Genomic DNA, 27,868 nt, shown 5'->3' on the forward strand with positions numbered 1-27,868 from the left:
GAATACATTTTGATATAAGAAATTATGTTGAAAACGAGCAAAACACCTGACGTCCTTCGGGACTCGCGTGCTTATTTCCCTAGCGACTTAATCTTTTCCATAATAGTTTTAAGGACTACCAGGAAAGCCAGCCATGAGGAAATTTAACTGAATCTCACCCATGCGGAAAATCAATTTTTGCTTCGTAATTATCTACCGCAGGCTCTGGATAGCTACTTAGATTTTTTCCCTTAACTAATTAAGTTATTACTGGTTTCATTGCGGGATTTCCTTGATAAAACCTATAAAAGTGAAGTTATTAACGTCGGTAAATTGCTTCAGTAAAGCCTTTAGTGTTGACTGTTGTTAAATATTATAGCAACGCAATTTAACTGGAGTTTATTGTCCTAATCATAATTACAATTTGAGAGTTTAGTCAAATCTTGACAAAATCTCATAAATTAGAAAACATAATGTACCTACCTAAATTGGACGTCAAAAATTTATATGTATGTATACTGCAGACTATGCTACATTATAATATTGTACGACTTACTAATACTTGTATACCTAACACCTATCCCGAGAAGCGCTATACAGATTTCTTGAATGCAAAAGATATGCTCCAAAGAACAAAACATGACATAATTCGGCCAGACATATAGACGCTGTGCTCATTCGACTAGGATCATTAAATCATTACTAGGCCGCAGGCAAACTCGATCAATTACTAGCTTAAGACAAGCCAAGGTCCCTGGGCGAGCCCTGGGAGCGGCGTCACGCTCCGCGGTGCACCGGCCCGGCTTCCCGAATCTTACCCAGTTCCACCGCCGACCTCCAACGTTCTTCAAGACTTCTTCGCGAGCACACGCGAATTAAACCCATCCTTTACTCTAAATCACCATGAACTCCCCATGTTTCAACACCAGCCCCTACATATTTCACCCCGTGTCGGACTCCTCCGCCACAGAATCGGATGACAGCGAAAATTCGGGAAGAGAAAAAACCGTCGACGGTGGAACACGAACGAAGAAATACACCGATCCGAAGCGGAGAACTATTAATAAAGTGAGCAAAAAAATATTAAAAGTGATCGAGAAGTTAACCTGCAATATAAAGAGGCACAAGAAAAATAAGAAAATTGTGGAACCAAAGCCGGTGAAAAACGGTTAGTGTTGATCTTTTACGTTGTCTTTCAGTTTTACATTTTTGAGTACCTACCTACTTAGATAATGCCATAGTGTTAAGTCAGTCCTTTAGTTAGACCATTCGTCAAACAATAGCTCGGCATACGATCATAAAGTTTCGTATCGTTTCATCGTGACTACGGGTCAATTGGAAAGGTCAATTTGATTTGAGTATATTAAAACAAGTGGGCCATAACGTGAGAATTTTTCCAAACGTGGCACTTTTCTTTGGCTATGAGAAATGAAACGTTTTTATGGCAGCGTGAAAAGGCACAGACCTCGTAAATTTGAGTTCACAATAATATCCAGATGGCTCTGATGCAAATAAAAAATGGGCTTTATTCGGTCTTATAGGTCATTTCTCATTATGCTAAATTTAACGCTCTATTTGTTTCCTTGTAATCTTCCTTATGCAGGTTTTTGGGTCAAGGGTGTTTGGGTTATTAAGTAGGTATACTTGGCTTTACGGACACAGATTTACATCCTCAATGTCCCAATAGGGCCTTGTTTTGTCGCTTCAATTTTATTAATATTCAAATTGATTTGCACCGTTTTGTACACCCCCATGCAATGAAAAAGAAACTTGCTACTTCAAAGTTCAAACGTACTAGAAGTTAGTGTGTCTACAAATTCACAGACTACGATGGTGCCGATATCGTAAAGTACACTCACGACACAAGTTTAGTTGGGACAATAGTGCGTGGGGTGAATGGGATTTCTGAAGTAACATAAACTGCCGGAATGTTTATATACGAGGAGTTTGAGACGCGCCTATAAACGCGCCGAGGCAGACGTTTCTCGAATGCCGCACGTTATTCGGTACGTAAGGTACGTAGTGACGCTTATTTACAATTTCCGGGTGTGAAAGGAATTTCCCTTATTTATTTGGTTTTGTTAATCTTCTATGTAGAAAGGTTATCTGATATCAAGATATTGTTCACGACTATCAATAACTTAGTTAACCTAGAGTCATTTCGTTGAAAACGTTAGAGAGCGAAGATACGGTGGTATATGCATAGTCGATAAACTGCACTCTTATAATCTAAAAAAACGTTGTAGACCCTAATTACTATGTAGTATGTACTAGAAGTTAGTTACGTTGTACTCAACTCATTATTTTATGTGTATTTGTGTACGTGATTTGAAGTCAGTTAACGGCGCACGCACAGGCTGTGGATTATTTTTTACTCTGAACAGCTTGTCTATAAGTTAAACTTTTTGGACTTTGCCAAGGAAATATTGATCCAAATATGCCAAAATTATTAGTGATATCAGATTTATGACCCGATTGCGTTCAAGGGATTAATCTCATAAACTTTGTTACCGATACTTTGTTTCGCTTCCTGCTGTTTAGAGCTCTACTTTCATTCCCTAGGGAGCCATTAACATTTCCAGGATAAAAAGTGGTTGGTATTTTGGAACGGTGTGCCTTACTTTCTTCCAGAAACTTTTTGAATCGTCGAAGGTAGATCTCGATTACCGACTCTTGAAAATACGATTAAAACTTACTTAAAACGAACTTAAAATCACCCACGCGTCCTAAATATAGGTTAACCTTAAAAATACTAATGTATTTTAAGATTGTAATGTTCTGTGTTACATTTTATGCACGAGGAAAATAAAAATTGTCTATCTAAGTATCAAAGTGGAGGCTGATTCTCAAAGCTAAATTGTTACTTAGCTAAGTTCTTCAGCCTAATTTTTATTGATATTAGATCTACGCAAGCGAAGTCGCTGGAAAATTTGTGCGAATGGGTATACCTATTACATAAATTGTCGTGTATTCCAAATCGAATTTGATTTAGTACCGGAATAAAATGTATCGCGCAATAGTAATAAAACTGACCCACAAATTTTGGTTTCAAATTCACAACTTTATTGTCTCGCGGGTCGACTCGTGATCCGGCAAATTATGATAAAAAGTCGCTTCAATCTCAGCAAGACATTGCGATAGTGTCGGGGCGGGTATTTTTTTCCCCCAATTCTGAGAGCTTGTAACATTGTTGGAGGAAATTTGTATACCCAGACGGAATATTGTCTGGTTGTCACAGAGGCGCTGGATGATGGATCAGGGGTAAATACCTAATTCGTCAGCCGTTTCAAAGTAAACTGCTACATTGAGCCGAGGCCGGGTTTAGATAACGGAATGTTAAAGTTAGATTTCATTCCATGGAAGAAATTTTAAAAGTCATGATTTACCAAATGTACAATAATATAATAGTCCAGTCAATAAAGCATTATAGATGGAAATCCATGGAACACAATTTTTGACTTCGGGACTTTATTTAGACTAGTTAGGAGGTGAACATAGCAAAAGTCCCCGCCCTTAGCCCTTGAGCCGGCGGGGAGATGGGGGGTTTAAAGGTACCACTTTTCGGTTTTTCGCTTAATCCTCGGAAACTATGCGTCCTAGTGACATGACTACTATGAACCAAAAAAAGCTTATTCAATTTGCTACAGGTGAGATAGTCAAGTTTTTCTATATCTTGTATAGTTTTCGCGGCATCTGCTCTAGAAGGTCTGTAATATTGGAAATTTTATTTTTGTCTTACATGTTTCCATCAGGAGAAAATCGACTAAATCAACATTGAGCTAATATTCTAGACATGCGGGAGCATGTTAAGCCTAGTTCCAGGGAGGGGACTGCATTGTGCGTATATTTAGACGAACCAATTGGAGCCACTTTTGACTCCTCATCACTCAAAAAGTACTGTGCATTAACACTTCAAATTTGGCTCATGTGTTGAGACTTGCAAGATAAACATCAGCTTCAAATTTCATAAATATATCTCAAACGGTTCTTTAGGTATTGACGTCTAAAAATCTACATGGCTGACCTATAAGACCAAATTCTAACCACTTCCAGATGACCTTGAAGGTTCAAATTTGGCATCCAGATAGGTAGTTGTGTAAATACAAAGGAACAAATAAAAAACCAGTAAATTTTAACATTTCACTGGTGATAGATAGATTTTAGTGTCCTAAATGTCGATTTTTGAACGTCAATACCTGAATAACCGTTTGAGGTATATTTATGAAATTTGAAGCTGATGTTTATCTTGCAAGTCTCAACACATGAGCCTAATTTGAAGTGTTAATGCACAGTGCTTTTTGAGTGATGAGGAGTCAAAAGTGGCTCCAATTAGTTCGTCTAAATATACGCAAGATGCAGTCCCCTCCCTGGAACTAGGCTTAACATGCTCCCGCATGTCTATAATGTTTGCTTAATGTTGATTTAGTCGATTTTCTCCTGATGGGAACATGTAAGACAAAATTAAAATTTCCAATATTACAGACCTTCTAGAGCAGATGCCGCGAAAACTATACAAGATATAGAAAAACTTGACTGTCTCACCTGTAGCAAATTGAATAAGCTTTTTTTGGTTCATAGTAGCCATGTCACTGGGACGCATAGTTTCCGAGGATTAAGCGAAAAACCGAAAAGTGGTACCTTTAAACCCCCCTCTCCCCGCCGGCTCAAGGGCTAAGGGCGGGGACTTTTACTATGTTCATCTCCTAACTAGTCTAAATAAAGTCCCGAGGTCAGAAATTGTGTTCCAGGGATTTCTCTCTACACCGTCGTTAAAGCATTCATTGACTGGACTATAAGTACTTAGAGAGTTTAAAAATAGCTAATTACCCAGAAACATACCCAGTTTGAACCGAGTGGGCAAGCTAGTTAGTGTATCATAAAAATATGAACAATGTGTTTACCGGTGTGTTATAATTTTACATAACACCGGCTGCTTTATTGCAAACAAGACTATCGTTAATGAATTCACGAACCCTTGTACTTGCTCTCACCCGTGGCTTCGCCCGCTTTACCTAATTTCCAACCTGTCAGAGAAAATATATCTAAAAATATTAGTGTACCTGCCTACCATTTATGAACTTCAATCATCATTCAGCATCAGCATTTTACTTTATTAGCTATTGCCCATGGTTTCCCCGCGAGAATTTCGGTCAGTCTTTATATTACTCACTAATTTAGCAATCTAATGATGAAAGATTTTTTATCGTTAGTTTTTGACATAAAAAGCCCTTTATTAATTTTAACTTTAACAAAGTACTCTATCGTTTCAGTTACCGTAAAATATCCTAAGTTTCCATAATATACTCGTAATTCCTCCACACCAAATTCATGAGAATTGCTTCAGCGGTTTAGTCGCGAAAACGTAACGGACAGACAGATGGGAGTTCGTATTTATACAGAACTCCGCATTAATGCCTGAACGTGAAATTTTCAGACGTGTACGGTACATTCGCAGTAATTATTGTAACTGATGAGGAATTCATTACAACATGGTGTGCCGCTTATTCCGATCTGAATTTAAATGGCGAAATGTGAGAGCTAAATGATTCGGCGGTGGAAAATATTTTACGCGTAAATATACAATTTAACGGGTCTGTGAATGATTGAACGCACGCGGCGCCCGCGGCCATTTTTGACCGGGGCGATGCACTCGCACTATGTTGCACAAAACTGAAGATATTGCCCACATGTGGAGAAACTAGAGACAGATAACTCAGAGAATAACTCTAGCGCAGTTCCTAGCGCCGTTATTGAGTTAACACGCAAAAATAAAAGTGCTTTAATTACTTACTCCTGATTCTACTTTTCATAGGTACCTTTATTTCGGGCTCTACCAGTCCTGTGCTATGTGCCAATTGTGAAAAAAGGAGGCAACTGACCTGGTGCAGTTAGTGAATGGTGCAAATATTTTTAAAGTTAGATCCAAATACATACATAGAATATTATAGATTTATGCAGTGTCAAAACGCCTTAGACATTCCTAGATGACCTCCACTACGCCCCCGAGCCGTTGAGACCTAGCATGAACCTATTACTTCTGTTGCCTGCCTCAGTGAATCACAATCACGATGAATTGACATCATTATTATTGAAATGCAGAACAGTTGTTAATTACAACGTTACAACGCTCATCAGCTTTAAGTCTAGACCAGCGTTTCTCAAAATTACGTACCACGTACGGCTACGCAGCTGCCCGGTACGTTAAGCTGTGCTGTCTTTAGTACCTATGTAATAGGTACAATTTTGTACGTAGATTTATTTTCTTTTAAATATTCAATTTCAACTATAGATTATCCTCTGATAATGAATCAGTGCCCATTTTCATTGCTGCAACATAAACTTAATTATGTTGTGTGCAAATAAACTCTTCAACTTGAACTTGATGATGAAGAAAAATGGCCAACATGAGCCAAATGAAAAATCTTGTGGAATACCAGGGTAACAAGTTTGGGAACCGCTCGTCTAGGTGAATAGTGATGTCCTAATTGGTCGTACAATTTGTCCAATCGGGCTAATTATGACGAATTGTATACTGCCTTCCAGTTGGGTTTCTGTCAAAACGTTACTTCAGCCAATTACCCGTGTCGATAAATAACGATGCTTCTTTGAGTGCAGTGTGAATTTCAGCCTACTTTTTCGTATACCTTATATTTTGTTGAACCCTTTTTAAATTCAACTTCTTCTTTGTCTTATTTTTATTATCCTTACCTTGTATTACAAATCGCGCTAACATTTTGTGATACATTTTCACAATCGGCTTGTTACCTCGCAAATGTTTGTTCAGTGTTGTCTTCTGTCAATCAATGAGTACTCCCAAACGCATAGTCCATTCATAGGCCGCAATAAACTCTGTATTGGTTGTGCCGGATGTTCGACAATGGGTTACTACCAACAAAACGTAAAGGGCTGCGCCTACGCATTCAGCCTGACAGCCAGAGTTCCGTCCCTTTGACCGATACAGTGTTTCCTCGCTCCAATGGAAATGCTCGTATGTACGGACAATCGCTCTCTTGCATAACTAACTGCTATTGATGATTTTCCTGTGCGAATATCCACCAGTGTACCTTGGCCCGCGTGTTAGCCTACATCACCACATTAACAAGGGTCGGGATAAACTGGTGAATTGTCAAATGCGGGATGAAAGCGATCGAAAGGAACTGACGAGCCTTCCCACGCGAATTGAATTGTGATGATGCAATTCGATCTAGTTGCGTTGTTTATTGTGCTACAAATGTTCCTACCGTAAATGCTGCTCTAGATTTAAGCTGTAAAACCTTTTGTAAGATTCATTTAGTCCTTTTCAGAGCTTTCTGCTACATCTAAGATACTATGCTAAAACTCCAATTGTAAATAGTGTAAAAGAATGCTAATGGACTTAAGAATTAGACAATTTCATCTATGTATTTTCTAATCAAATTACAGAGTGCATCAGTCTTTTTAAAGTTTTATAAGATTTTGTCTTACTCGCCCGCAGATTATTTAAGTGCGTTGGATTATGATTCAATTCGATTCCAGAAAGACACCTATAGGTAAAATGGCCTAGAGGCAGTCGGTATACGACCATAAACAAGCCTGTTTACTCTTCAGTAGTTCAAAATTCAGAATCACGTTAACAAATGAATACTCGTACATTCTGTCTATAGTTACGAGTAGCTATGTCTGGTACACGAACCCACACTCAGCCCCGAGGCGGCATCTACCGCGCCGTGGCACATGCAACTGGCATCAACGTGACGTCACTGGATTGTCTGTTCCAAATTAAGTAATTAATCCTGTTCACTCATAAAGAGTCGGCGAGGTTCAATTTCGATAAAAACAATTGAAATCTTTGAAAACATAAACAACAACATAGCTGATTAAACGAATTAACTCCATAACGTAAAGCCGTTCATCAAAATATGACATAGACAGACCATAGTTATTTAATTTTAATTGTAAAAACGTTAACGTGAATGTTTTCAAGTGTGTTGGAAATTATTTTTTCTTAAACATAGTGTAAAAACACTCTTCAAGCGAGAAGTAATATTCTTACGAACAAAATAGTGTCTACGTTTTTTCAAAGCAATGATATTTTGTAGCCATTTTATTCCATAGTAAATACTTCTCTTAATGCCCCGGAGCATGCTTCGCTAGTCAATAATGAATGCATGCACTGTACATGAAAAAGAACTCAACAGGAATTAAAACTAGTCGGATGGTAGCTGTGTAAAGGAAAAGTTTCCTGTGTATCGATTTTTGATAACAACCTCCTTTCCCGCTAGAGCTTTTAAAAGCTCCATGATATTCTTTCGAATAAACGATTTTGAGTTTCGATTATAAGAACTACCTTAATATTTTAAATCTTACTTATATGATTTAGCAAATCAGTAAGCAATAACATCCGCCATTTATGCACGTATAAGGAAAATCTTCTCTGATTTCCGGTTAAGTTACTGGAAGATAATTAACAGTGAGAGGTCCCCTTAATTTAAGGTACGAGTATATCATATTATTGTTCGTGACGTGTACTCTTTTATTAATTTGTTTTTCCTCTTATATTCTTCAGATTAAATCGTTGCGTATTCCTGGAGAGCTAACTGAGTAGTCTGCAGCTTTCATTGGTTGGATTTCATTGGTGGTTGAGGTGTAGATTCTGGATATACAGGAGAGGATCTCATCTATAGTTTGAGCTTGAAAGAGTTTAAGTTTTATAGAATTTACCCTGATCTGTGGCGATTCACAGTAAACTCTTCTGATATCCAATCAATAGATCAGTGAATACTTACTCAACATTTAAGGAAAAGCGCTCTTTTTCGAATGGCTTCCCGTAAATTTGTCTTCGTATCGATTTCAAATGGGACTGTATTTGTCTGTCAACTCCGCCCGTCTTTATCGGAACAAACAAATCGGAGTTTTCTCGAACTAATCACGCCATCTCGAAATAAATAATACGATCCGCCCAAATCTCTGTTTAAGGATTCGTCATTTTTATCTGGCGTATTAAATTCGATGTTTATTTCCTTTCATATCGAAGTTCTCAGGAGATAAATTGTGAAGCTTAAATCAAATGTAGAGTTGGTATAGTAAAATGAAAATAAATCTATGAAATTGCCTAACTTATCCAAGTTTCAGGAGCTTACAATTTCTGTAATAGGTATTATTGAAATTGTATTGAATTCCATAATTATTGGGTTTTTTAACTTTTTAGATATCCTGAAAACTTGATTGTTTTGAAAGCCTTACAAAAACTATTATAATGTACAAATCATACAAATTCCAAATAGATACTCAATTGAAAATAATGGAGGTCGACCCAACAAGACAGAAGGTAACCGATACACCGCAAATCCGATATTAACTAATTAATAAAGCGGACAGAAATGACAAACTATTTCATCGTCACCTCATTACGTGTCCCACATTCGTTTGAATAGTGTGCTTTGACACTGTGATTGATGGAGCTGGACTGTGGTCCGGGCAATTAGCCTGACAATCTGACACGCCTCGTCTTCGACAATGTGTCCCGGTATATTGTGTGTCAATCATAGCGCACGCATAACGCTGCTATTGCTAGGCTGGTTAGGCTTCGAAACGGTGTTGTGGTAGGCAACTTCCACACCTTTTCTTCTAGTTACAAAGTTATTACTTTATGTAGAGGGTTGAGGGATTTAGTTAGTTAAGAGGTTCGCTGTCACCTGGAAACTAGCATATTTCTGAAATTGTCATATTCATCAATTGATCAATATCACCATCGTTATCAGCAGCATCATCATCGTCATCATAATTATTATGATCATCATCATCTTCAGGTCATTCAGTCTTCACAACAAAAGCTTCACCTCTCTTATTTACCAGAGAAAAATGGAAGATCCCGAGTCCTCACACTGGTCAAACGGTTTAGGATGGCCTTATAGGATTCGTCCCTTAATCGCCGTTGTTAAGTAGATTTATGGTCTAGAAGTTGCAAATTACCAGCTGATTGGCTGCCATGCTCTAGGTGACTGATGGAATAGTGATTCAAGTCGCCATTAAGCTGCAATCATGCACGCCTGGTCATTGACAATGCATTGTTCGTCAATCATGTCGTACCTTTGTTTGGATGCATTATCGTAATCGGTGTAATTATAACATAGCATAATATGATAAATAAATGTTGTTCGGAAGGGTTTTATACTCTCTAGTTATATTTTTAACCTAATACTTATTTAGTATTATTCTTTGGTGTAACATTGCCATCTTTGTTAGTCTCATTAAAACCAATAATGGTGCAAAAAAGTTTCCAAAAAAGAATTTCATCATCAGGATTCCAAAAGCCAAAATCCGGTGTCCAGCTCCGTAAAAAGGTCAAAACCGTGTTTACAAAAATCCACCTGTGACAGGATGACGTGTGCTTAGTTCAGCGTGTCGCAATCATTACACAAAGCGGGTATTTCAATGTGATTAATATACGGAAAGTGTCCATTGTGGGTGCTCGCCCTGTGACAGTCGCCCTCCGGCCTCCGAGTGCCGTGGTCAGTGCGCCCTGCCCTGCGATTTGCGCTTGGCCTGTCAATGAGTGAACTTTGACACGTGTTTTTCGATAGCTTGAGCTTGAAACTTTGTGACGCGATAGGTTCACAGGTAAGATGGCTGTAAGAATGAAGCTGGTACATTTGTTTACTGGCTGAAGTTTCAAGTTAGACATATGATTTTGAGAAATATACTTTGGTGAAAAAGAAAATAAGAATAAGACATAGTTTTAGAATCAACAAATCATTTCTAATTAAAATTAAATGATATTAAAATCTGGAAATAGTAGGAACTTAAGTAAAATAAATAAAACATTCAAATAATCTTTTACAAGTATTCCAAACGTTAGAAATTAAGTAATTAACTTCTAAATACACATCGACTTGATTTCATCTCCACTGATTGGTAACAAGCGATCAGCCACTCGAAAAACAAATTGTATCGAGAGCAGTCCAGATTTCATCAAATTATTGAGTCGTATTAAAATTCCCTTTGAATGTCTGGCTGAGCCCCTTTAATTAAGATGTTGATTGATCTCGGAATAATTCCAGCAATTGACTTGGGCTTCGAATTTATTAAGTGTAACGAAACGTTAAACAATAAACTTGGCAACGTTTACACTCCATCGGTTTGGATTAAATACCATAATTTTGTTTATGTTACCCAGGCTTCAGTGATTACGGACGAATTTTGTGTATCACAACAAAATTAAACGGAATTACGAGCTAAACATAAGGGTATATTTACGAACAAAAGTAACATAAAATTGTTCAAAAACGAAGTACAAACTATCGAATGTAAGACATGTAGAGTTAATCCATTCTAACATACAAATAATGTATCTGCGTAAGGTACTATCCTACTAATATTATAAATGCGAAAGTTTGGATGTCTGGATGTTTGTTGCTCTTTCACGCTAAAACTGCTGAACGGATTTTGATGAAACTTTACAGTATTATTGTTTATAACCCAGATTAACATATAGGCTATAATTTATGACGATCTGTAACAAACTAAATTTCACGCGGGTGGAGCCGCGGGCAAAAGATTTCATAAATCATCAGTGTGCTAGTCTCAAGATCAGGGGCTAAGTCTCCATTGTGCGCCCAGACAATGAAGTGACAAGTTCTAAATGAAAATAGTTTGGTTTTAAAGTCGCCTGGCGTCGGTGTGGACTGAAATCGTATTGGCCTGGTGCAGCGCGTCTGATATATATACGCAATAAACTGCTTGTATCATCTAGGATTGAAGTTTTATATTTTGGAAACGGAAGATATTAAACTTTCCCTAGTTCCGCAATCGCGTGAATGTTCATATTTATAGTAAGAACTTTATATTGAAATCTGTAAAATTATTCATTGTTCAAACTATGCAAGTTAATATAGGTATTACCTAAGAGAAAGAACTTTTGTTATGAGTATTTTAAAGTGAAGCAGCAGAAATTATGTTATAAAGTATTGCATAGTATAATTCTTAGTGCTTCACTTCACTTCATAAGCTATTTAAATCACACAAGGTCCGATTTAATTTCATTAGTAACCTACCTAAAACTTTAACTTAACAATGTTTTTATGTGTTAGTGTAAATTTTAATCTAACTCCCAAATATTTGATCTAATACAACATTTTATTGCGGGGATTTACATTTAGATTTACTATTTCAGAGTCATTGGAAATGTTTAGTGTCTTGACCTAATTTTGTTATGTTCCTTTGTAAAGAAAAGATTTTATAGCGTCGTTACGGAATACCAGTCACTCAAATGTCTTCAAGATATATAAATACACTTTTCTAAATAACACATTACTGGAAAATAGCAAAATTCGCGAAGATGTCTGGAAAATCTTCTGCGATCTCACAGATTAGACTTGTCCCTGAATATTAATAAATAATAAATAACCTTTCGACAATTTAACACAGCGCCAGCTAGCCCCAAAGTAAGCAACTTAATGCTTGTGTTATGGGTGCTAGCTTAACGGATATACTACTTATATACTTTTTTTTTTAAATACATACATATTATACATAGTAACACCCAGACCCGTCACAGAAATTAAAATTCATCATTTCAATTTCTGCCCGACCGGGAATCGAACCCGGGACCTCTCGGCATAGTAGTCCGCTCTGAACCACTACACCAAACGGCCGACAAAACAATATTGTTAGAATTCGATGCGTATCTAAACTTTTTGTAACAAAATACGCCTGATACTTTGTAGGTAAGCTGAAAATAAGAAGCTTAGAACAAATTTCTTGGAACCAAATAACAGGTACCAGGTCACTACCCTCCTACATTTATTTATTAGCATTCGAATGTGGGTTATCCAAGACAAAGCGGTGCCAAATCCTGCGCACACCGTTTACTTCCCGGTGCGTTGTCACTCCGCGCTAGTCCTCTAGTTAACTCGGTGCTGGGGAACACCTCTTTAAATATTTATAAATAATCAGGTGCTTCTATTTATACCCTTAACGTCAAAAACACCGCGTAATCGGGAGGCAGGAAGCTAGGCTAATCAGACCATTGGTTCGCTCGAATGATATTTTGCAATCGGATCGGTTCGCGTGGTTCAGAGTTATGGTGAGTGCTTATTATAATTTGCCGTGTTTTGTAACAGGAATCCGGTTACAATTTGTGCTTTTGTTTCACGGAACTAACGTCACGGATGTCGGTGATTGATTTGTGATTCTTGGTAACGTTTCCTACGTTAGATTTAATTATAAACGGAAAGATTCGGAGGTGAAATGTTTTGGTCCGTCTTATTGTCAGGAAGTGACATACTTTTCTAATTGGACGTTGCTAAGAAAATGATGGGGCGAGATTTATTTCTTGGTAGTTGAGGGATCGGATTCATAATAAAACGGCCAATATGTTATAAGATTTTCATAAGGTACTTGTATAATTCATATTCCATGAAAATTCGGTAACAGTACCTACTGCTAGTATTTAACGTGAATGTTTATCATTGTCATGTGCACTAATTTCAGTGACCATGAAAGTTTTACAACATACAGTGCAATTTTAGCTAGACTACAGTTCATTTATCTTAGGCCGATAGTAGAATTAAATCTGTGCAAATGTACGCCTGTACATATTGACGTATGCTTACCGTAACTCCAAAACTACGTCGAACTGTTGAAAGTAAACATAATATTCCCGAAAAATGCTTGAGCCGCGGGGACGCGGACGCTCGCAAATATAAACAAAGTGCACGACGGGAATCCTCGGCTCCCGAATAATTTATTGTTTGTAAAGATGCGACTTCATATTATTTGCCTCCCTTTTTCTCTGTTTCTACCTTATTCCAGGAAACTAAGCCCTTTGTGACACATCGTACAACGTGCGTCTTAAATTTTAGTGTGTTTAAAAAGTAAACTTATGTTTCTATACGAGTATTTCCCTTCTTTTAAACAACAGCTTGTTTTATGTTTCCCTTCTTCTTGATAAACAGTAGCTTGCACCTACAAATCTTGTGTGTCTTTCTACCAGTACTTATTATTAAAGAGTAGGCTAGGTTTTCCCGTAGCTACTTTTACAATATTTTCAGCATGAGTTTGATAAAATCTAAATTTACTCTATCTACCTACTGATATTTAGATAATAATTTATAAAATAGAGTAGTTTCATAAAATAGATCAGTAGAGTCAATAAATACAGTATTAAAGTAATTTAGAGTAAACTCAAATGTGTGTTAGTCGAAGCCACTAAGTATTTGGTAAAACCGACATTCTAGCATTGATTCTGATGGTTTTTGCGGCCACGCCCACGCTAACCTGAACCTTAAATGATAATGTTCAGGATTAGGAAGTCAAATGGTATTACGACACATATCCGATAGCTTAGGCAATGTCGATTAATGCGTGTTTTTCCTAAGAACTACAGATTAGACTGTTTACTATTTCTGTGGCTTGGTGGTAGCGCTTTGGTGAATGGCGATCACTATTGTTAAGCAAATACGCCACAATTTTAAAATGGATGACTATTCAATGGCATATATCACAAGCATCCCCATGGTTTAAGACAAAGTAGCATGTAGCATTATCAGTAGATCTATTTTTTATTACCTACTATTTGAAAGAGTAGTTAGTACTGTAGAATAGTTCCTAAGTATACTAAATACTACTACGGCTTTTTCCGTGTGGATTTCAATAAAATATAGCTTATGTGCTGCAGCTGCTATCCATCAAATCAATCAAACAGTCTAGCGCCAACGTAGACAATCTCCGCGTGAATTTTTCAGCCTTAAAAACTTTTTCGCTTTAGTTGTATCTATGCTAGATTTTTAGATATAACCCCAACAATAGTCCAATTTTTATGCCGTAGCAATTCGTTTTCAATGGCGCGTATTTTTTCCGAATAATATGGGAAAGGCCGACAAAGCGCTGATAGAGTATTAGAATTGTAAATTTTGTGGCGGTGATCGCCTGCCATTAGCTGATAGAATATCTGATTGTATATTCATTTTGCGAAAACTTCAATACACCTGAATGATGAGCAATTTGAAATGTGTAAATATTTACAGTGAAAAGTACACCATCTAAGATTCTATTTCCATTTCCATTTTTTTACAAAATATTTTTAACATTAAATGTTAAAAGAATAAATCGTCTTCTTCATCTATTGGCTCACTAATTTGCACTTTCACTTGAATATTTAAATGAAGAAAATGTTTGATATCTGGTCGAAGTGGTCACCCATCCATTACCGCGGGCTAAGTTGTTTTACTTCGGTAATCGCTACTAATTGACCCAGGACCGAGCCGCCTGGAGACGTATGATACGGAGGGCCGACCCCAAATAAAGAGGGAATGGGCCAGGCAAAGAAGAATCGCTGCCAAAGCGCCGCCGCCCCTGAACATCAAACACTTCGTACCAAAATTTTACAACTATTAACATTGTTAAAAAAATATACAGTAAGCAATAATTATTTGAAGGAAATTGTATCTAATGTCATTAACCTAAGGTTTTTGTTCCAGCGGAAGCGTCGCCGAGCGATGCGCTGACCGGCAAGCCGCCTCCGAGGTCTCCGTCGCACGCGCCGCCCAGCCCGCACAAACGTGAGTCTCTTTGCCTCTCTTTGTCACTCTTTGTCCGACCCGACCAGCGAGTCGCCTCTCTTTGTAACCACGAGCCCTTTGTTCGACCCCCACAGAACAAAACACTCGCCCAAACATCCTTGTTTTGGTCAAAGATCACGTTACAAATAACCCCTTTGTTGTTAATATTAGAACAAATGGAACTGTGTGACAATACTTCTAAAATTAACGCCAAAACAGGTTGTAATTACAGTTATTGTTCCTTGAAAGAGTCAACCATTATTCGAGATTCGTTAATCGTTGATGAATATAGGTTATAGGTACAATTGCTCCAAAAAACACTAAGTAGTCTTGGTAGGATAACTACGTTTTAGGTTTAATCACACCTATACCTCACCCATGTTATCATAATTTGCCAGACAAATTAGGTTTCCCCCACAAAGGACTTGTCACAGAGTAAGATAGCAGCATATTATGCGACGGTCAGCGGATTAGCAAGTAAAATCGGCCGATTGTGAAGCGGCGACCTAACTTATTTGTGAGTGGTCTGTAGCCTGGTTTGGTAGTAAGGATGTTTGGAGGCGCGTAATGGTATGCGCATATGAAAGTAACAAATGGGAGAGGCAGGTACTATCATTGGTTACAATTATCAAACCCTTATTTATCTTGCCATAATATTATGGTCATAAAATAGAGAGAGAAAATGTCTTTTCTGTAAAATTTAAAATGAAAAAAAAAAAATCAACTGAGCTCTGTACTACCGAAGGTGCGATTATAATGGTACATTGTTAAAGTATAGGTAAAATGAAATGCCGGTATTTGTAGGTGCAATTGAAATATACTCAACATCAAATAAATCGCACCTTCCGCGTCGCGAACTTTTAAGATTTCCTTCTGACACAATCATGGTGCCCCAACAATATTGGTGTTATTTGAAAGCCTAATAAATAAACTTAAAGAAAAACACATTTAATTTCTTAATAAACGATTAACATATACCATAAATGTGACTTGAAAAAAGACCTAATTGGGGCTCACCTCTGGGATCAATTAGACCAATTTTTATGGTTATAAAACCAAATAATGATCTCACGTATCCTCTTTAACAGATGGATAGCGATTAATCCCAACTTAACAGTTTTATAGGCATAAAAGTTGGCTCAAGCGTAACTACCTATTTTTTGAAGAAGTGACTCTGGAATCTGGATCCTTCTAAAGACACATTTTTGGGGTAAAAACCTTTCCTTTAATGAAACGAATTTTAGAACTAGGCTTTTAAATAGTGCCAATATTGGTGGGAAGTCAGGATGCATACGTTTGAAAGTGCTTGTCGCGGGAGGTGCGATTTACGTATTTGATGTCGAGTGTATGTAGAAACGTAGTCTGGCGTGACATTTTATTGGATAGGATTTAATCTGTAAATAATGAGCAGCATCTTTATTCACTGCAGTATATAAACATTTCTAACACGTGAGCACAAATGTTATTTTCATTGAGACTCTACTCATAGTACTCCGGTCCATTTTGTTAGTTAGGTTCAATATCCTTTGCAATAACGAAGCTCTCGCTGCATTGCGCCCTCTGCTCTCGCAATAACCTATCCCACGTGCCGGCGCTCCCGTTAGAATTCTTTTTGAAGTGAAACGTGTCAAACTAACACTGAGCTTCGCGCCTGCAGTCACATTCACCTTATAACCCTTTGACAGTGTGCCAAAAAACCGGCTCCGGCGACCGCGGCCGGCTTGGCACACCGCGCCGGATCTATCCAGCGATTATGTCATGCATAGCAATACCAATAACCAACCTCCGTTTTGTTATTCCACGGCGCAAACAAATATTCGACTTTCATTTTTATTGTCGCGCAAAAAGCCGGTCGAGGGTGATATTTCTGGAGATCGCGAGTGCATGTTTACTGGGCAGGCGCATTCGCTGTGCGTCTGCGTCACAGTCTATTTCGGTTACTTTTATTGCCCGCATAGGTATTGTATTGGCGTCTAAACTATCAAACTCTACACGTAATCATCAGACATAACATTGAGTCTTTTTATAAATTGAAGAGGTTTTTTCTAGAAACCTAGCTTACCTAATTTGAAAACTAAATTTGTTTACCTCAAACCAGCCTGTCTCGTGCGATAAGAAATTTCAGTGTCCTTCACGCTTTCAACAATGTCATACTATATTTTCAGGCTAGCTCAAAATTACTAGATATTAGGAGAAATTCGTGCCAGTAAAATGATTTTATTGGAGTTTTACTTTATGAAACTGACTCGCTAGCTCCCATATTAAAATTCTAAGTGACCGTTTGCAAGCTCGTGAAAAAGCGAACCCTTGACGTGAAAATTTCATAAACAAGTTATTAAAACTTACCATGACCTAGGTCAAGCAGATGACATTGACAGCCTTAATAATACTGCATCCACTGAAATAGTTTAATTCAGTTTAGAAGTCTCGTACGTTGTAAAAAATAATGCAAACGACTGTACTGAAATAAATTGTACTTAGAGAGTTGAATGGGAGTGTGTTGGCGAACGAAAAATCTATACCCACAGCCACACTATGTAATTTATTAAGTTTTATAGAAATATAACTTTTAAAAAAAATAAAACCGACTTTAAATGCGTGTACACAAAAAAAACTAAAAATTAAAAATATTGCGTATAAAAAAGTTCATCCCCAATTTTCCACCCTTGGGGGTGAAATATTTTCTTCAAATTCGCATGAAACCACCCTTTTGATAATACCTATTCAACAAAAAAATAATCGTTCAAATTGATTTATAATCGGCGGAGATATTGCGTATAAAAAAGTTCATCCCCAATTTTCCACCCTTAGGGGTTGTTTTTTCTATTATTAAATTTAAATGGGACCACCTTTGAGGTATTACCTATACGCCGAAAAAAGATTTGTTCAAATCGGTTCATAATTGGCGGAGTTATCGCGTAACAAACATAGAAAAAAAAAAAAAAACATACGGGTCGAATTGAGAACCTCCTCCTTTTTTGAAGTCGGTTGAAAATGCACGACGGTAGCGTTATTCAAACCCAGATTACAAATACAATTTAACGTTACTGATTTTTAAGCCAGCAAATTGTTAAGCCAGAAAGTTACGAGTTACGAGTGAAACAGCTTATTATTATTCATCACTTGTATAAAAATTCAACTAATTTAATTCAATTCAATTAATTTATTCAAAATCAACCTACTTCTAAAACTTAAAATATACACCGTGAAAAACATAAAATATATTGTACAAATGTACATCCTCTGCAGTTAATTTAAGTGTTTACAACCAATGACATTCAATAAACTGATTTGAACTTTCAATCTCATAAACTGGACTTTCAATCCCATAAAGTAGCTTACCATAGGTAGAACCTTTCGTACTGTACCGGCTAGAGAGACAATCGTAAGTTATAATTGAATGTTTATTGAACTGGAAATACATTTGCTTCTATTCTTTTTTCTTTCTCTGGAGTACGGATTTAAAACGCGTTCGGTGCAAGAACAATAGTCTTGACCTATTTTCTCGTATCTTGTTTTATTTCTGAAATATTAATACGGGAAATGTTTCTGACTTGTATATGGACAAAAATATGCTCTCAACATTTATATTAAAACATGTATTTATAGGGAAAATATGTAGATATTCAAGACATTGATATCGCTGTTTCAGTAAAAGCTGTTGGTATTTCCAGTTGACTAAATTCGAGGTATTGCACAATTTTGCACCATATTACTAAAGGATTCATAAACAACCTTGTTTAAAACGTTGTTTACCAAAGTGGGCACAATTTCAGAATATCGATACCACATTTTAAGCTTTCTTATTAATTTGAAGCACTTTGCTAAGTAAATTATGTAACATCCTAATTTATATCCAATTTGGCACGATCCCCGCCGCGTTCCATCATGCCTCGGATTATTAGAATATGTAGGTATTTTATTTTCGGGAGGAGAAAGCAACCGTGTAACAAACTTAGCGTTATTGAGAACATAATGCGTATCTTGAGCGGTTAAAGGTCTTTATACAGTGTCTATTATAATTATGTATATTTAAAATCTTTATTCTCTCTATCAGTGTGTAAATAAAGGAAATATAGAGCTGTAAACTCATGGTTTTCTTACATTTACTTATCCTACTAATATTATAAATGCGAAAGTTTGAATGTCTGGATGTTTGTCACTCTTTCACGCAATAACTACTGAACGGATTTGGATGGAAACTGAACAGTATTATTGTTTATAACCCAGAATAACATACAAGCTATAATTTTTGACAAACTAAATTTCACGCGGGTGAAGCCGCGGGCAAAAGCTAGTACCACATACTTAAATCAAACGCAGTAGATCTACACACAATAAAGTGTATAGTCTCCACTGTACATTAGCAAAAAAAAAACAAATACTGTAAACCTTGTTGAAAAAATCTTAAATGCTATAAAATTTGATACATTGACATTGATTTTCAGATTTCTCATCATGTTTCTGAAATAACTTTTGACCAAGAATTCTGGCTGCTCTTGCATTTAGTGCAGCCTTACAGTTATACAACGATCATCTGTAGGTACTAAACATGCACTTAGTCTTGTTCAAGAGCACTCAGGCGCGACATTGTCAGTTATGTTTGTCGTTGAATAATTTTGAAGAATCTACCTTTTTTGCACATTTGGTAAACATGAATCGACAAAATAACATACATTAAAAGTTTTTTGTTTAGCTATGATATCATAATTATTTTCATGTCATGCCTAAATAAAAACTGTACTCTGACTAAAATTAGTATTTTAACAGTACAAAAGAATAGACGGATTGGGAATTTTATTATGAGGTAGACAGTTTAAAAGTAATTTATCTTCTAGGCATACGACGACTTCCGCTACTTATTATATATGTATTTAACTAGCATTTCCCCCATAAAAGATTTGAACCTGCACATTATTGTATCGTGCAGCTAGTTCAACCAGCATTCTATTATAAACACTTGTAGAGAGAAGAAAAATACTTTTTTTTTACCATACATAGATTTGAAACAGTACACCATTTTTCCTTCAAATTGCTTTAAATGTTATGATTACTCGCCTACAACCAGGTCGGCGGTCTCCTTGCATGCGAGTATAGGAAATTACATCATTTCGTTCTCAGATTTGTATCTATGTAGAGACGGTTTTGGCAGACTGCGAAACTAAATACTTGCTAAATAGTTTAATCGTGACACATTATTTTTCTTTCACGTCACTCCCAGACTATTTTGTAACCGAATATTCTTTAAGGCTAGGTTGCACGGTCTTACATATACTATAAGAAACGTCAAAAGTCAGTTAAACTCCATACGAAACACCGCTTATGGATTTAGTTACGGTTAAATAAGGTGGTGCAAGTTAGCCTAAGCTTAGCATTATTCTTTAGGAAGGTAGCAATTTTAGGCTAAAACTCCTCCTATGTTCTTTTGATTAATTTCGTTGCGGGTCCAATGACAGTTTAACTTTCCCCCTAACCCAACCAATGAAGGTCAAGTTTGTCCAACTTGACCTTCATTGGTTGGGTTTTTGTGACGGTCAAGCTGTAGATCCTGGCTACACAGGAGTTGCAGTGGTGGGAACGAGAGGTGGGAATAGTCCCGTAATATTGAATTTTGTTAGATACTGAAGATTTCCAAATGTAGCTGATTGTAAATAACTAACTGTCATTTTCGTGTAAGCCAATATTTTTTCAATGGAAAATTTGTGTCGTTATGCAAGTACTCGTATGTCGCCGACAACAAGATAAATATTTGATTGGCCGTAACTGCCTTGCACCAGTGGAAGTGGTCAATCAGTGCCTACTTAGGTGACCTGCAAGTCTGGTACCGGCTGCGTTAGTCTAGTTTTAGACTATGTTACGTAATGGTACATTTTTCTTCCTGATTCGACAAAATACTTGCGATACTAGTTTATAACATTCCAAGTATATGTTCTAATGATCAATTAATGGAACTAAATTATATTTTGCTTTTAATCTGTCTCGTAGAAATAAATCGGAATGGATTTTTTTAAATTAAATTAAATGTTTCCTAAAAACTATATCAAATTAAAACGAATTTTTGATATCTTTCAAGGTAGAGCAGATAACGTTATCTCTATCTACTGTAATATTTTACTGGCAATTCATTCATTGAGTACTTATCATCTAGTGATCTTAAATACGATTAAGAAAACTCTTTAAAAAAGAGAAAAATACCGCACGTGTATTTGAAGTTGAATAACAAATCATGTAACTCAACCTTGACTGTACAAACTGTACATATCTCACCGACTTTATTTTCATGTTCATGTCATCAGAATTATAAATACCTAAGCATACATTTAATACATACGCACATCAAAACAATAATATCCCCTACCTAAAAAGGAATGATAATGCCATTGTGATACCTGCACGATGAATTATTTAGTATGCGTCCCGGTCATCTAATTCCTAATAAGTTGCATGGGCTATTATGTTTTTTTGCTCCCCGTTACATCCCTAAAATAGTCAGCGTGTGTGTGTGCAATATTAATTAGCGTAATGATTTACATAGTGGTCGATAATACGGGCATGGCGCGAGTGTGCGAGGGCCGCGCTCCCTCGAGCCGAGCCGGCCGCCGCGCGCGCACTCGCGTTCACGTCTCCGCGTAAAAATAAAGTCCACGCCGCGCTCGCGCACTTCAACCCATTTATAATTATCAGTAAATCGCTGCACGAGCGCTTGACTGCCGCGGCCGGCGACCGCTCGCTGAAAAGAAAATCACAATCCCAACCACGAACTTAGCCCTCGCTCTCCCCGTCCCCCTGGCCCTTTACGCGACTCGCAAATCGTACCGGCCCTAGTCCTACCGGCGTCCCGGCCGACAGCCCCGAGACTGTCGCTCCTACGCAATACACACCGGTGACGGAACCGAAAACGCGCTCCGTTGGACAACGTGTGTGCTCTGTGATTACGATTATGTTGTGTCAGTGATAACAGTGTGACGGTTGTTATATAAACATGCCCGAAAAGTCTAAACGTCGGAAAAACAATAAAAATAAACGGAAAAATAAAAACAATCGACCTGATAACAATAAGAATGCGAACAGTGATGTGAAGGATCTCGCTTCGGTTGAGTCGGGTAGTGTTCAAAGTTTAGAATGCCTGGACAACAATGAAGTGACTAATTTACAGTCGGAAAATGTTGCTAAAGTCGTGCAACCGTGCACGGGAGACTTAATTAGTAATGCAGAAAATAGTATTCAAAATGAATGCAGATCGCAGACGTGTCAACAAGATCTTAATAATAATAGTGAAACTTCAGAAGTATCCTGTGATCCGGTGATAATTGCAGATTCTGAGACGCAGGATTCTGAAACATATATTGTAGAATCTCCAGAACAGACAGTGAAAAGTAAGCCTAAGACTAAACTGAGTAATAAAATAAAAAGCAAAAGCCTAGATAATGACGATGATACAAAAATTGAAGAAATAATAGATGATGGTGGCGATCAATGTGAAAATGATAATAGTATGACAGTAATAGACAGTAATGTCTTAGTTTCTGATGTAGAATCAGATGTAGAATGGGAAAAAATAGATGAAGATCAAACCACTCAGCCCGAAGAACATGCAACAGGAACATTGTCTATTACTACCATTCCTCTAAACGTCGCACTATGTGAACAAGCGAAATCACTTACTCCTGACGAGGAAACATCTTTAAGACATTACTTAAAAACATTAAACCTATCGACACATCCTAATGTTAATGCAATTGAAATCAAAACAGAAATTGAACAAATAATAAATCGCGAAATAAGACACCGACTTCGCAAAAAAGGTCTTGCTGATGATTTTATTCCTTCAAGGTTGGGTCCCCCAAGGATTTTAGATGTGATCGATGAAGAAGGTAGTAGCGAATCATCTTTAACGTCGCGTAGACAGTCATATCTTAGCGATAAAAAGAGTGACAATGAAGAATTAGAAGATGATGTTTTTGAAGATCCGTCAAAGGTTACAAAAAAGCAATCTTCAAACTCCACATCTACTATTGGGCGAAGCCATAAAATGATAGGTCAATTAGTACCTCAAGAATGTTTCTTAGTTGGAGCTAAGTTAAAGGAATCTGAAGTTGCAGAAGCTCGAGGTGACTGGACTATGCAAACTGTTGAGAAAATGAAAGGAGCTGAGGTTGTTTATTTAACAGATTCATCTAGCAGTACCAGCTCAGTCCACGAACTATGCGATGATACTGACAATGGCGAGGATACTGACGTTTCAGTCCGAATGATAACTCCGACTATAGAAGTTACTGATACAGACAAATTACTGAAAAATACTTTTATCACTGAAAACGATAAAAAGATTGACTTGCAACTGGAAAAAGACACAAATATAGAAATTTTTACGAATAGTGAAGAAAATGATCTGAATAATAGTGACAAAGCAAATGATCATGAAATAATAGTTTCATCAATTGATGATATTAAAACAAATTTGTATGTCAAAGATATTGATGAACATTGTCAAGATAGCCTTACAGATACTACAAACAAGAAAGTAGACTTACAAACGAGTGATAAATCAAAATCCGACGAAGACTACAATCTTCAAATGAAAGTACTCAAATGCGAATTGAATGATGCTATCAATAATTTGATAAAGGAAGTTTCTAGTGACTCTGAGACTAATGAAAATCCTAAAGACAATTTTGTGCGTCAAGATTCTTCTAGTAGTGTTGGCTCCTCTTCCCAATGCACGGCAAAATATAATCCAACCCACTCCTCCTTGAATGATGTTTCTAACATGGTGCATGATGAGATGAGCTCAGGTCCCAAATTATCTAGAAATAATTCTCAAGAAAATAGCGCAAGTCATGTAAAAGATGTATTTGAATGTGTTACAGGGGCACCTGCACAAAATAACAACGAAAGCGATCACAAAACCATTCAGCCTTCAGCTTTACGAGATATTTGTGTCAGAAGAATTGCTTCTTTGCCATATGGAGAAAAAATACTAGAAGAATTAGCATCTGTATCAGAACGCTTGCAAAGTATTAATAGTTTTGGCATTAAAACTGTTAACAATAAGGAATTAGTATCTACTGAAGAAAATCAAACTAAGAACATGCCTTATTATCCTTTGCCAGATGTATCGGTGATTGAAAAAGTATCTTTGCCAGTTCATCAGAAAAAACCTCAGCCACCTCCTGTACAACCCAGAAATTCTTCTTTAAAGAAATCTCAAGATGATAATCACTGGACTGGTGTGCCAACCGAGGTCGAACCAGTTTATGTATGCTTTTCTCCATCACAAAAAATGCTTATGGAAAAAACAAACACTGTTATTACTAAAGAAGATGCATCACAACTTGTTGATATGCACAAAAAATATGTTGATCGCAGGGGTTATAACGAACCTAACCACACTAAGAAACATAATGTTGAAGAACTCCAAAATCCACCAATAGTTCCTTTCAAGTCTCAGACTGGTAGTCGTTTGCTAGCACTAATACGAGACCCAACAGTCACCTCCAATGTAAATTCAAATGTTAACAGTCGTTACCAAAGCAGTTATGAGAATATCAGGAAAACATTTAGCAATTATGAAAGGAAAAATGAAAACAACTTTTCTTCTAATTTTAAACCTATTCCACCACCAAGACCAAAGAAATATTCATCATCTTTTTACGAAAGTGACGAAAGTTCCGACTTCACAGACAACTCTATGCGTTCGATTAGAAGCGAAAAAAAGTCGTTCCATTACTCAACGGGAAATCTGAGTAAAGATATAGAAAATGATATATCGTCGATACAAAACATGCACCGATATTATACACATACTCGTGATAGTTTGAGTGATCTTAATCGTCCTAGACGACCCTCTTTACCTAAAGATCTCTGTGATCAACAAATGGAGTATATTCGTCGAAAAGAGAAGGAAGTAGAAGCTGAAATCAAACGCTTAGAACAGGAAAAAATCCATATGGCTGCAAGCAAAAAAGGTCCCAGAGCTCCGTTAATAGCCGAAAAACCTGCGCCAGAAAGAAATATCCTAATGGATGATCATCATTTTGCGCAGAAAAAAGATGTATCTTTATCCCAATCCTCTGAAAAACTAAATAGGAGTAAATTATCATCAGTTTTTAGCAGCAGTCAAGAGGAACTCTTGCGTGACAAAATGTATTCCGAGTACGTAACTCAAATGGCAGAAAGACAAGAAAGAAAACAACATAAAATTATCAAAATTACCAACCCGACTCCATCATTAAATAGTAGTAATAGATCAGTGTCTAAAAGTTTATCGGCTCTTGAAATACTTGATTCTAAAGTAAATAATCGTATTGAAAAGGAGTTTATATCAAAAGCCAGAGAAAGATGGAATAAGCTTGGTATTGCAGATCCCGAAACTGAAGACGAAAGAGAAAATAAGGATGTGTATAGGGAACCAAAAGTGATAGAACATAAGATCAAAGTGATTGAGGGTGGTGAGGAGACGGATGTTAAAAAGTTGCCTTCACATTTGCAAGAGTTTGTGACTTTTACAGCGAAACAAAAAGAACAAGGGGCTGCCAGTTCTGGTGAGTCAGGCTCCGGGTCTGCATCTCCGCACGTTGTGATTTGGTGTGCAGTGATAATTTTAGTTTTAGCTGTTGGAAAATACTTTATGCGCCTATTGAGAAATAAGTGAACTAACTTTATTATCCTTGACTGTATTTCTGGCATAAAACTCTGTGTTTGCGTAGTTTGTTTGTGATTGTTTGCATGAATGTGTTTCAATATCTACCATTTTTCCTTCTACCCAGTTATCGACAGAACATTGATGATATCTCTAAATTAATAAGGTAAGTTTCATTGCCAGATGTGCATTATTGTTTTCCATTTAGTAAATGGAATCGTTTGATGAATCAGTGTTAGTGTAATAATAATCTATAAATATCTGACGTTGTATTCAGGCGTCCATTACGATCGAATTTGATATCTACATTATTTCCATTTTGACCTAAAGTTACCAATAGATTATTTAGATTAATGTTAAAAAATTCTGCCCCCTTAGACAAAACGCACTTTTTGATCGAATCGAAAATCGAATCCGTCAAAACTTCATACAAAAAAGGGGCTTTTCGACCACTTTTCGACTGGTTTGCGATTATAATTTGCACTTTGTCTAGACCCACTGGTCAAATGTTTTTGCGTCATAAGTTTAATGACATTTTATTATCAATTGAAGTTGATTGGTATTTACACAATGCTTTATAATAAGTACTACGAGTATTTGCACAGGTGAACCTTGCTTGGATATCCTTTGTGTATTTTCAATGTTGTAGCACTTCTAGCCGTTCATACGGCTCATGCCAACCAACTCTTCAAAATAAATGAAATGCATACGGCGAGTTTACATTATCGACTATGTAAATAAACTGAACCGTGTTACATATTTTTTACAAAAACACTCAATTTTAACTAATAGCATTAATATAATAATATGTTAGATGATACTGTATAATTGCATTTTGACCTGCATTAGATGTCAGTGATGATAACAGACCTTAAGTGACTACAAAATATAGTTGTATGTTTTGATGTAGTTATAAATAATGTTTACAGTTTCTGGTCTATGTTTATTGAATAAACGTTTTTGTGATTGTAAAATAATGTTTGATTTTTTCTTTGATTAGATAGATATTTGAATTAATTTCATTCCAATAGTATTTATCATCTCTATTTTATCAATTTTCATTTAGTAAACATTATTTATCGTTCGATATATTGTACTTTACAAGCGAGTTTCATGAATATTCTCTCATGCAAATACATAGACAACAATATGTCTAACAGCGTGACTGACAGCCGTTAGTGACTGTTATTCGCTTTATCTTATTGACGAATACACTTCGCAAATAAACGATAGCTCCTCAATTGTTATCTTCAATCAGTATTAATTTTGACGTCAATATGTGTTATAAGAAAGTCATTTGCCATCAGCTGGTCCAAATACTTAGTTGCAATACGCATAATTTTCAGAATAAACGTACGCGTTGTCCGTGAAAGTATGTGGATCGTCTAAATCGGTGCAAATGGGTGCGGTGACTCAAATTCACAAACGTACGGCACGTTACTCTAAAGCTTTGCGCCTTCAAAAATAATACTCGCATTATATCCGGAGAAATGGGAACGAATATGCCCAACCTCATAAGCCACCGAAGTAATTTATTGCGACAAAATCGTCATTGTGACGCTTTAATCCAAGTCTTTCTCTGGGCGCAAATAAATAAACCTTGACGCAATTATAATCGTGACCCTTTAGATGGTACGATTTTTCCATGTCATAGTGATATCAATCTCATGTGACGGCGCTCTTGATTCGATTATAATCGAACACTTGG

The 27,868-nt window shown here is 36.8% G+C and overlaps 1 protein-coding gene across 5 annotated transcripts in view; it reads left to right on the forward strand.

Moving 5' to 3' along the window:
* LOC135073839 (sorbin and SH3 domain-containing protein 1) overlaps nt 1-27,868 on the forward strand; it is a 186,913-nt gene that overhangs the window by 73,770 nt on the left and 85,275 nt on the right. For 2 of the 5 annotated variants that reach the window (XM_063968052.1, XM_063968054.1), the window contains one exon: nt 15,438-15,518. In XM_063968052.1, the coding sequence (XP_063824122.1) occupies nt 15,438-15,518 (81 nt within the window). Of the gene's footprint in view, nt 1-15,437; nt 15,519-22,116; nt 26,327-27,868 lie in introns of those variants that run through there. The other 3 variants (XR_010257714.1, XM_063968051.1, XM_063968050.1) reach the window with 3 other exon arrangements.

The sequence above is a fragment of the Ostrinia nubilalis genome, chromosome 8 (genome assembly GCF_963855985.1).
Source record: "Ostrinia nubilalis chromosome 8, ilOstNubi1.1, whole genome shotgun sequence".
Lineage (NCBI taxonomy): Eukaryota > Metazoa > Arthropoda > Insecta > Lepidoptera > Crambidae > Ostrinia > Ostrinia nubilalis.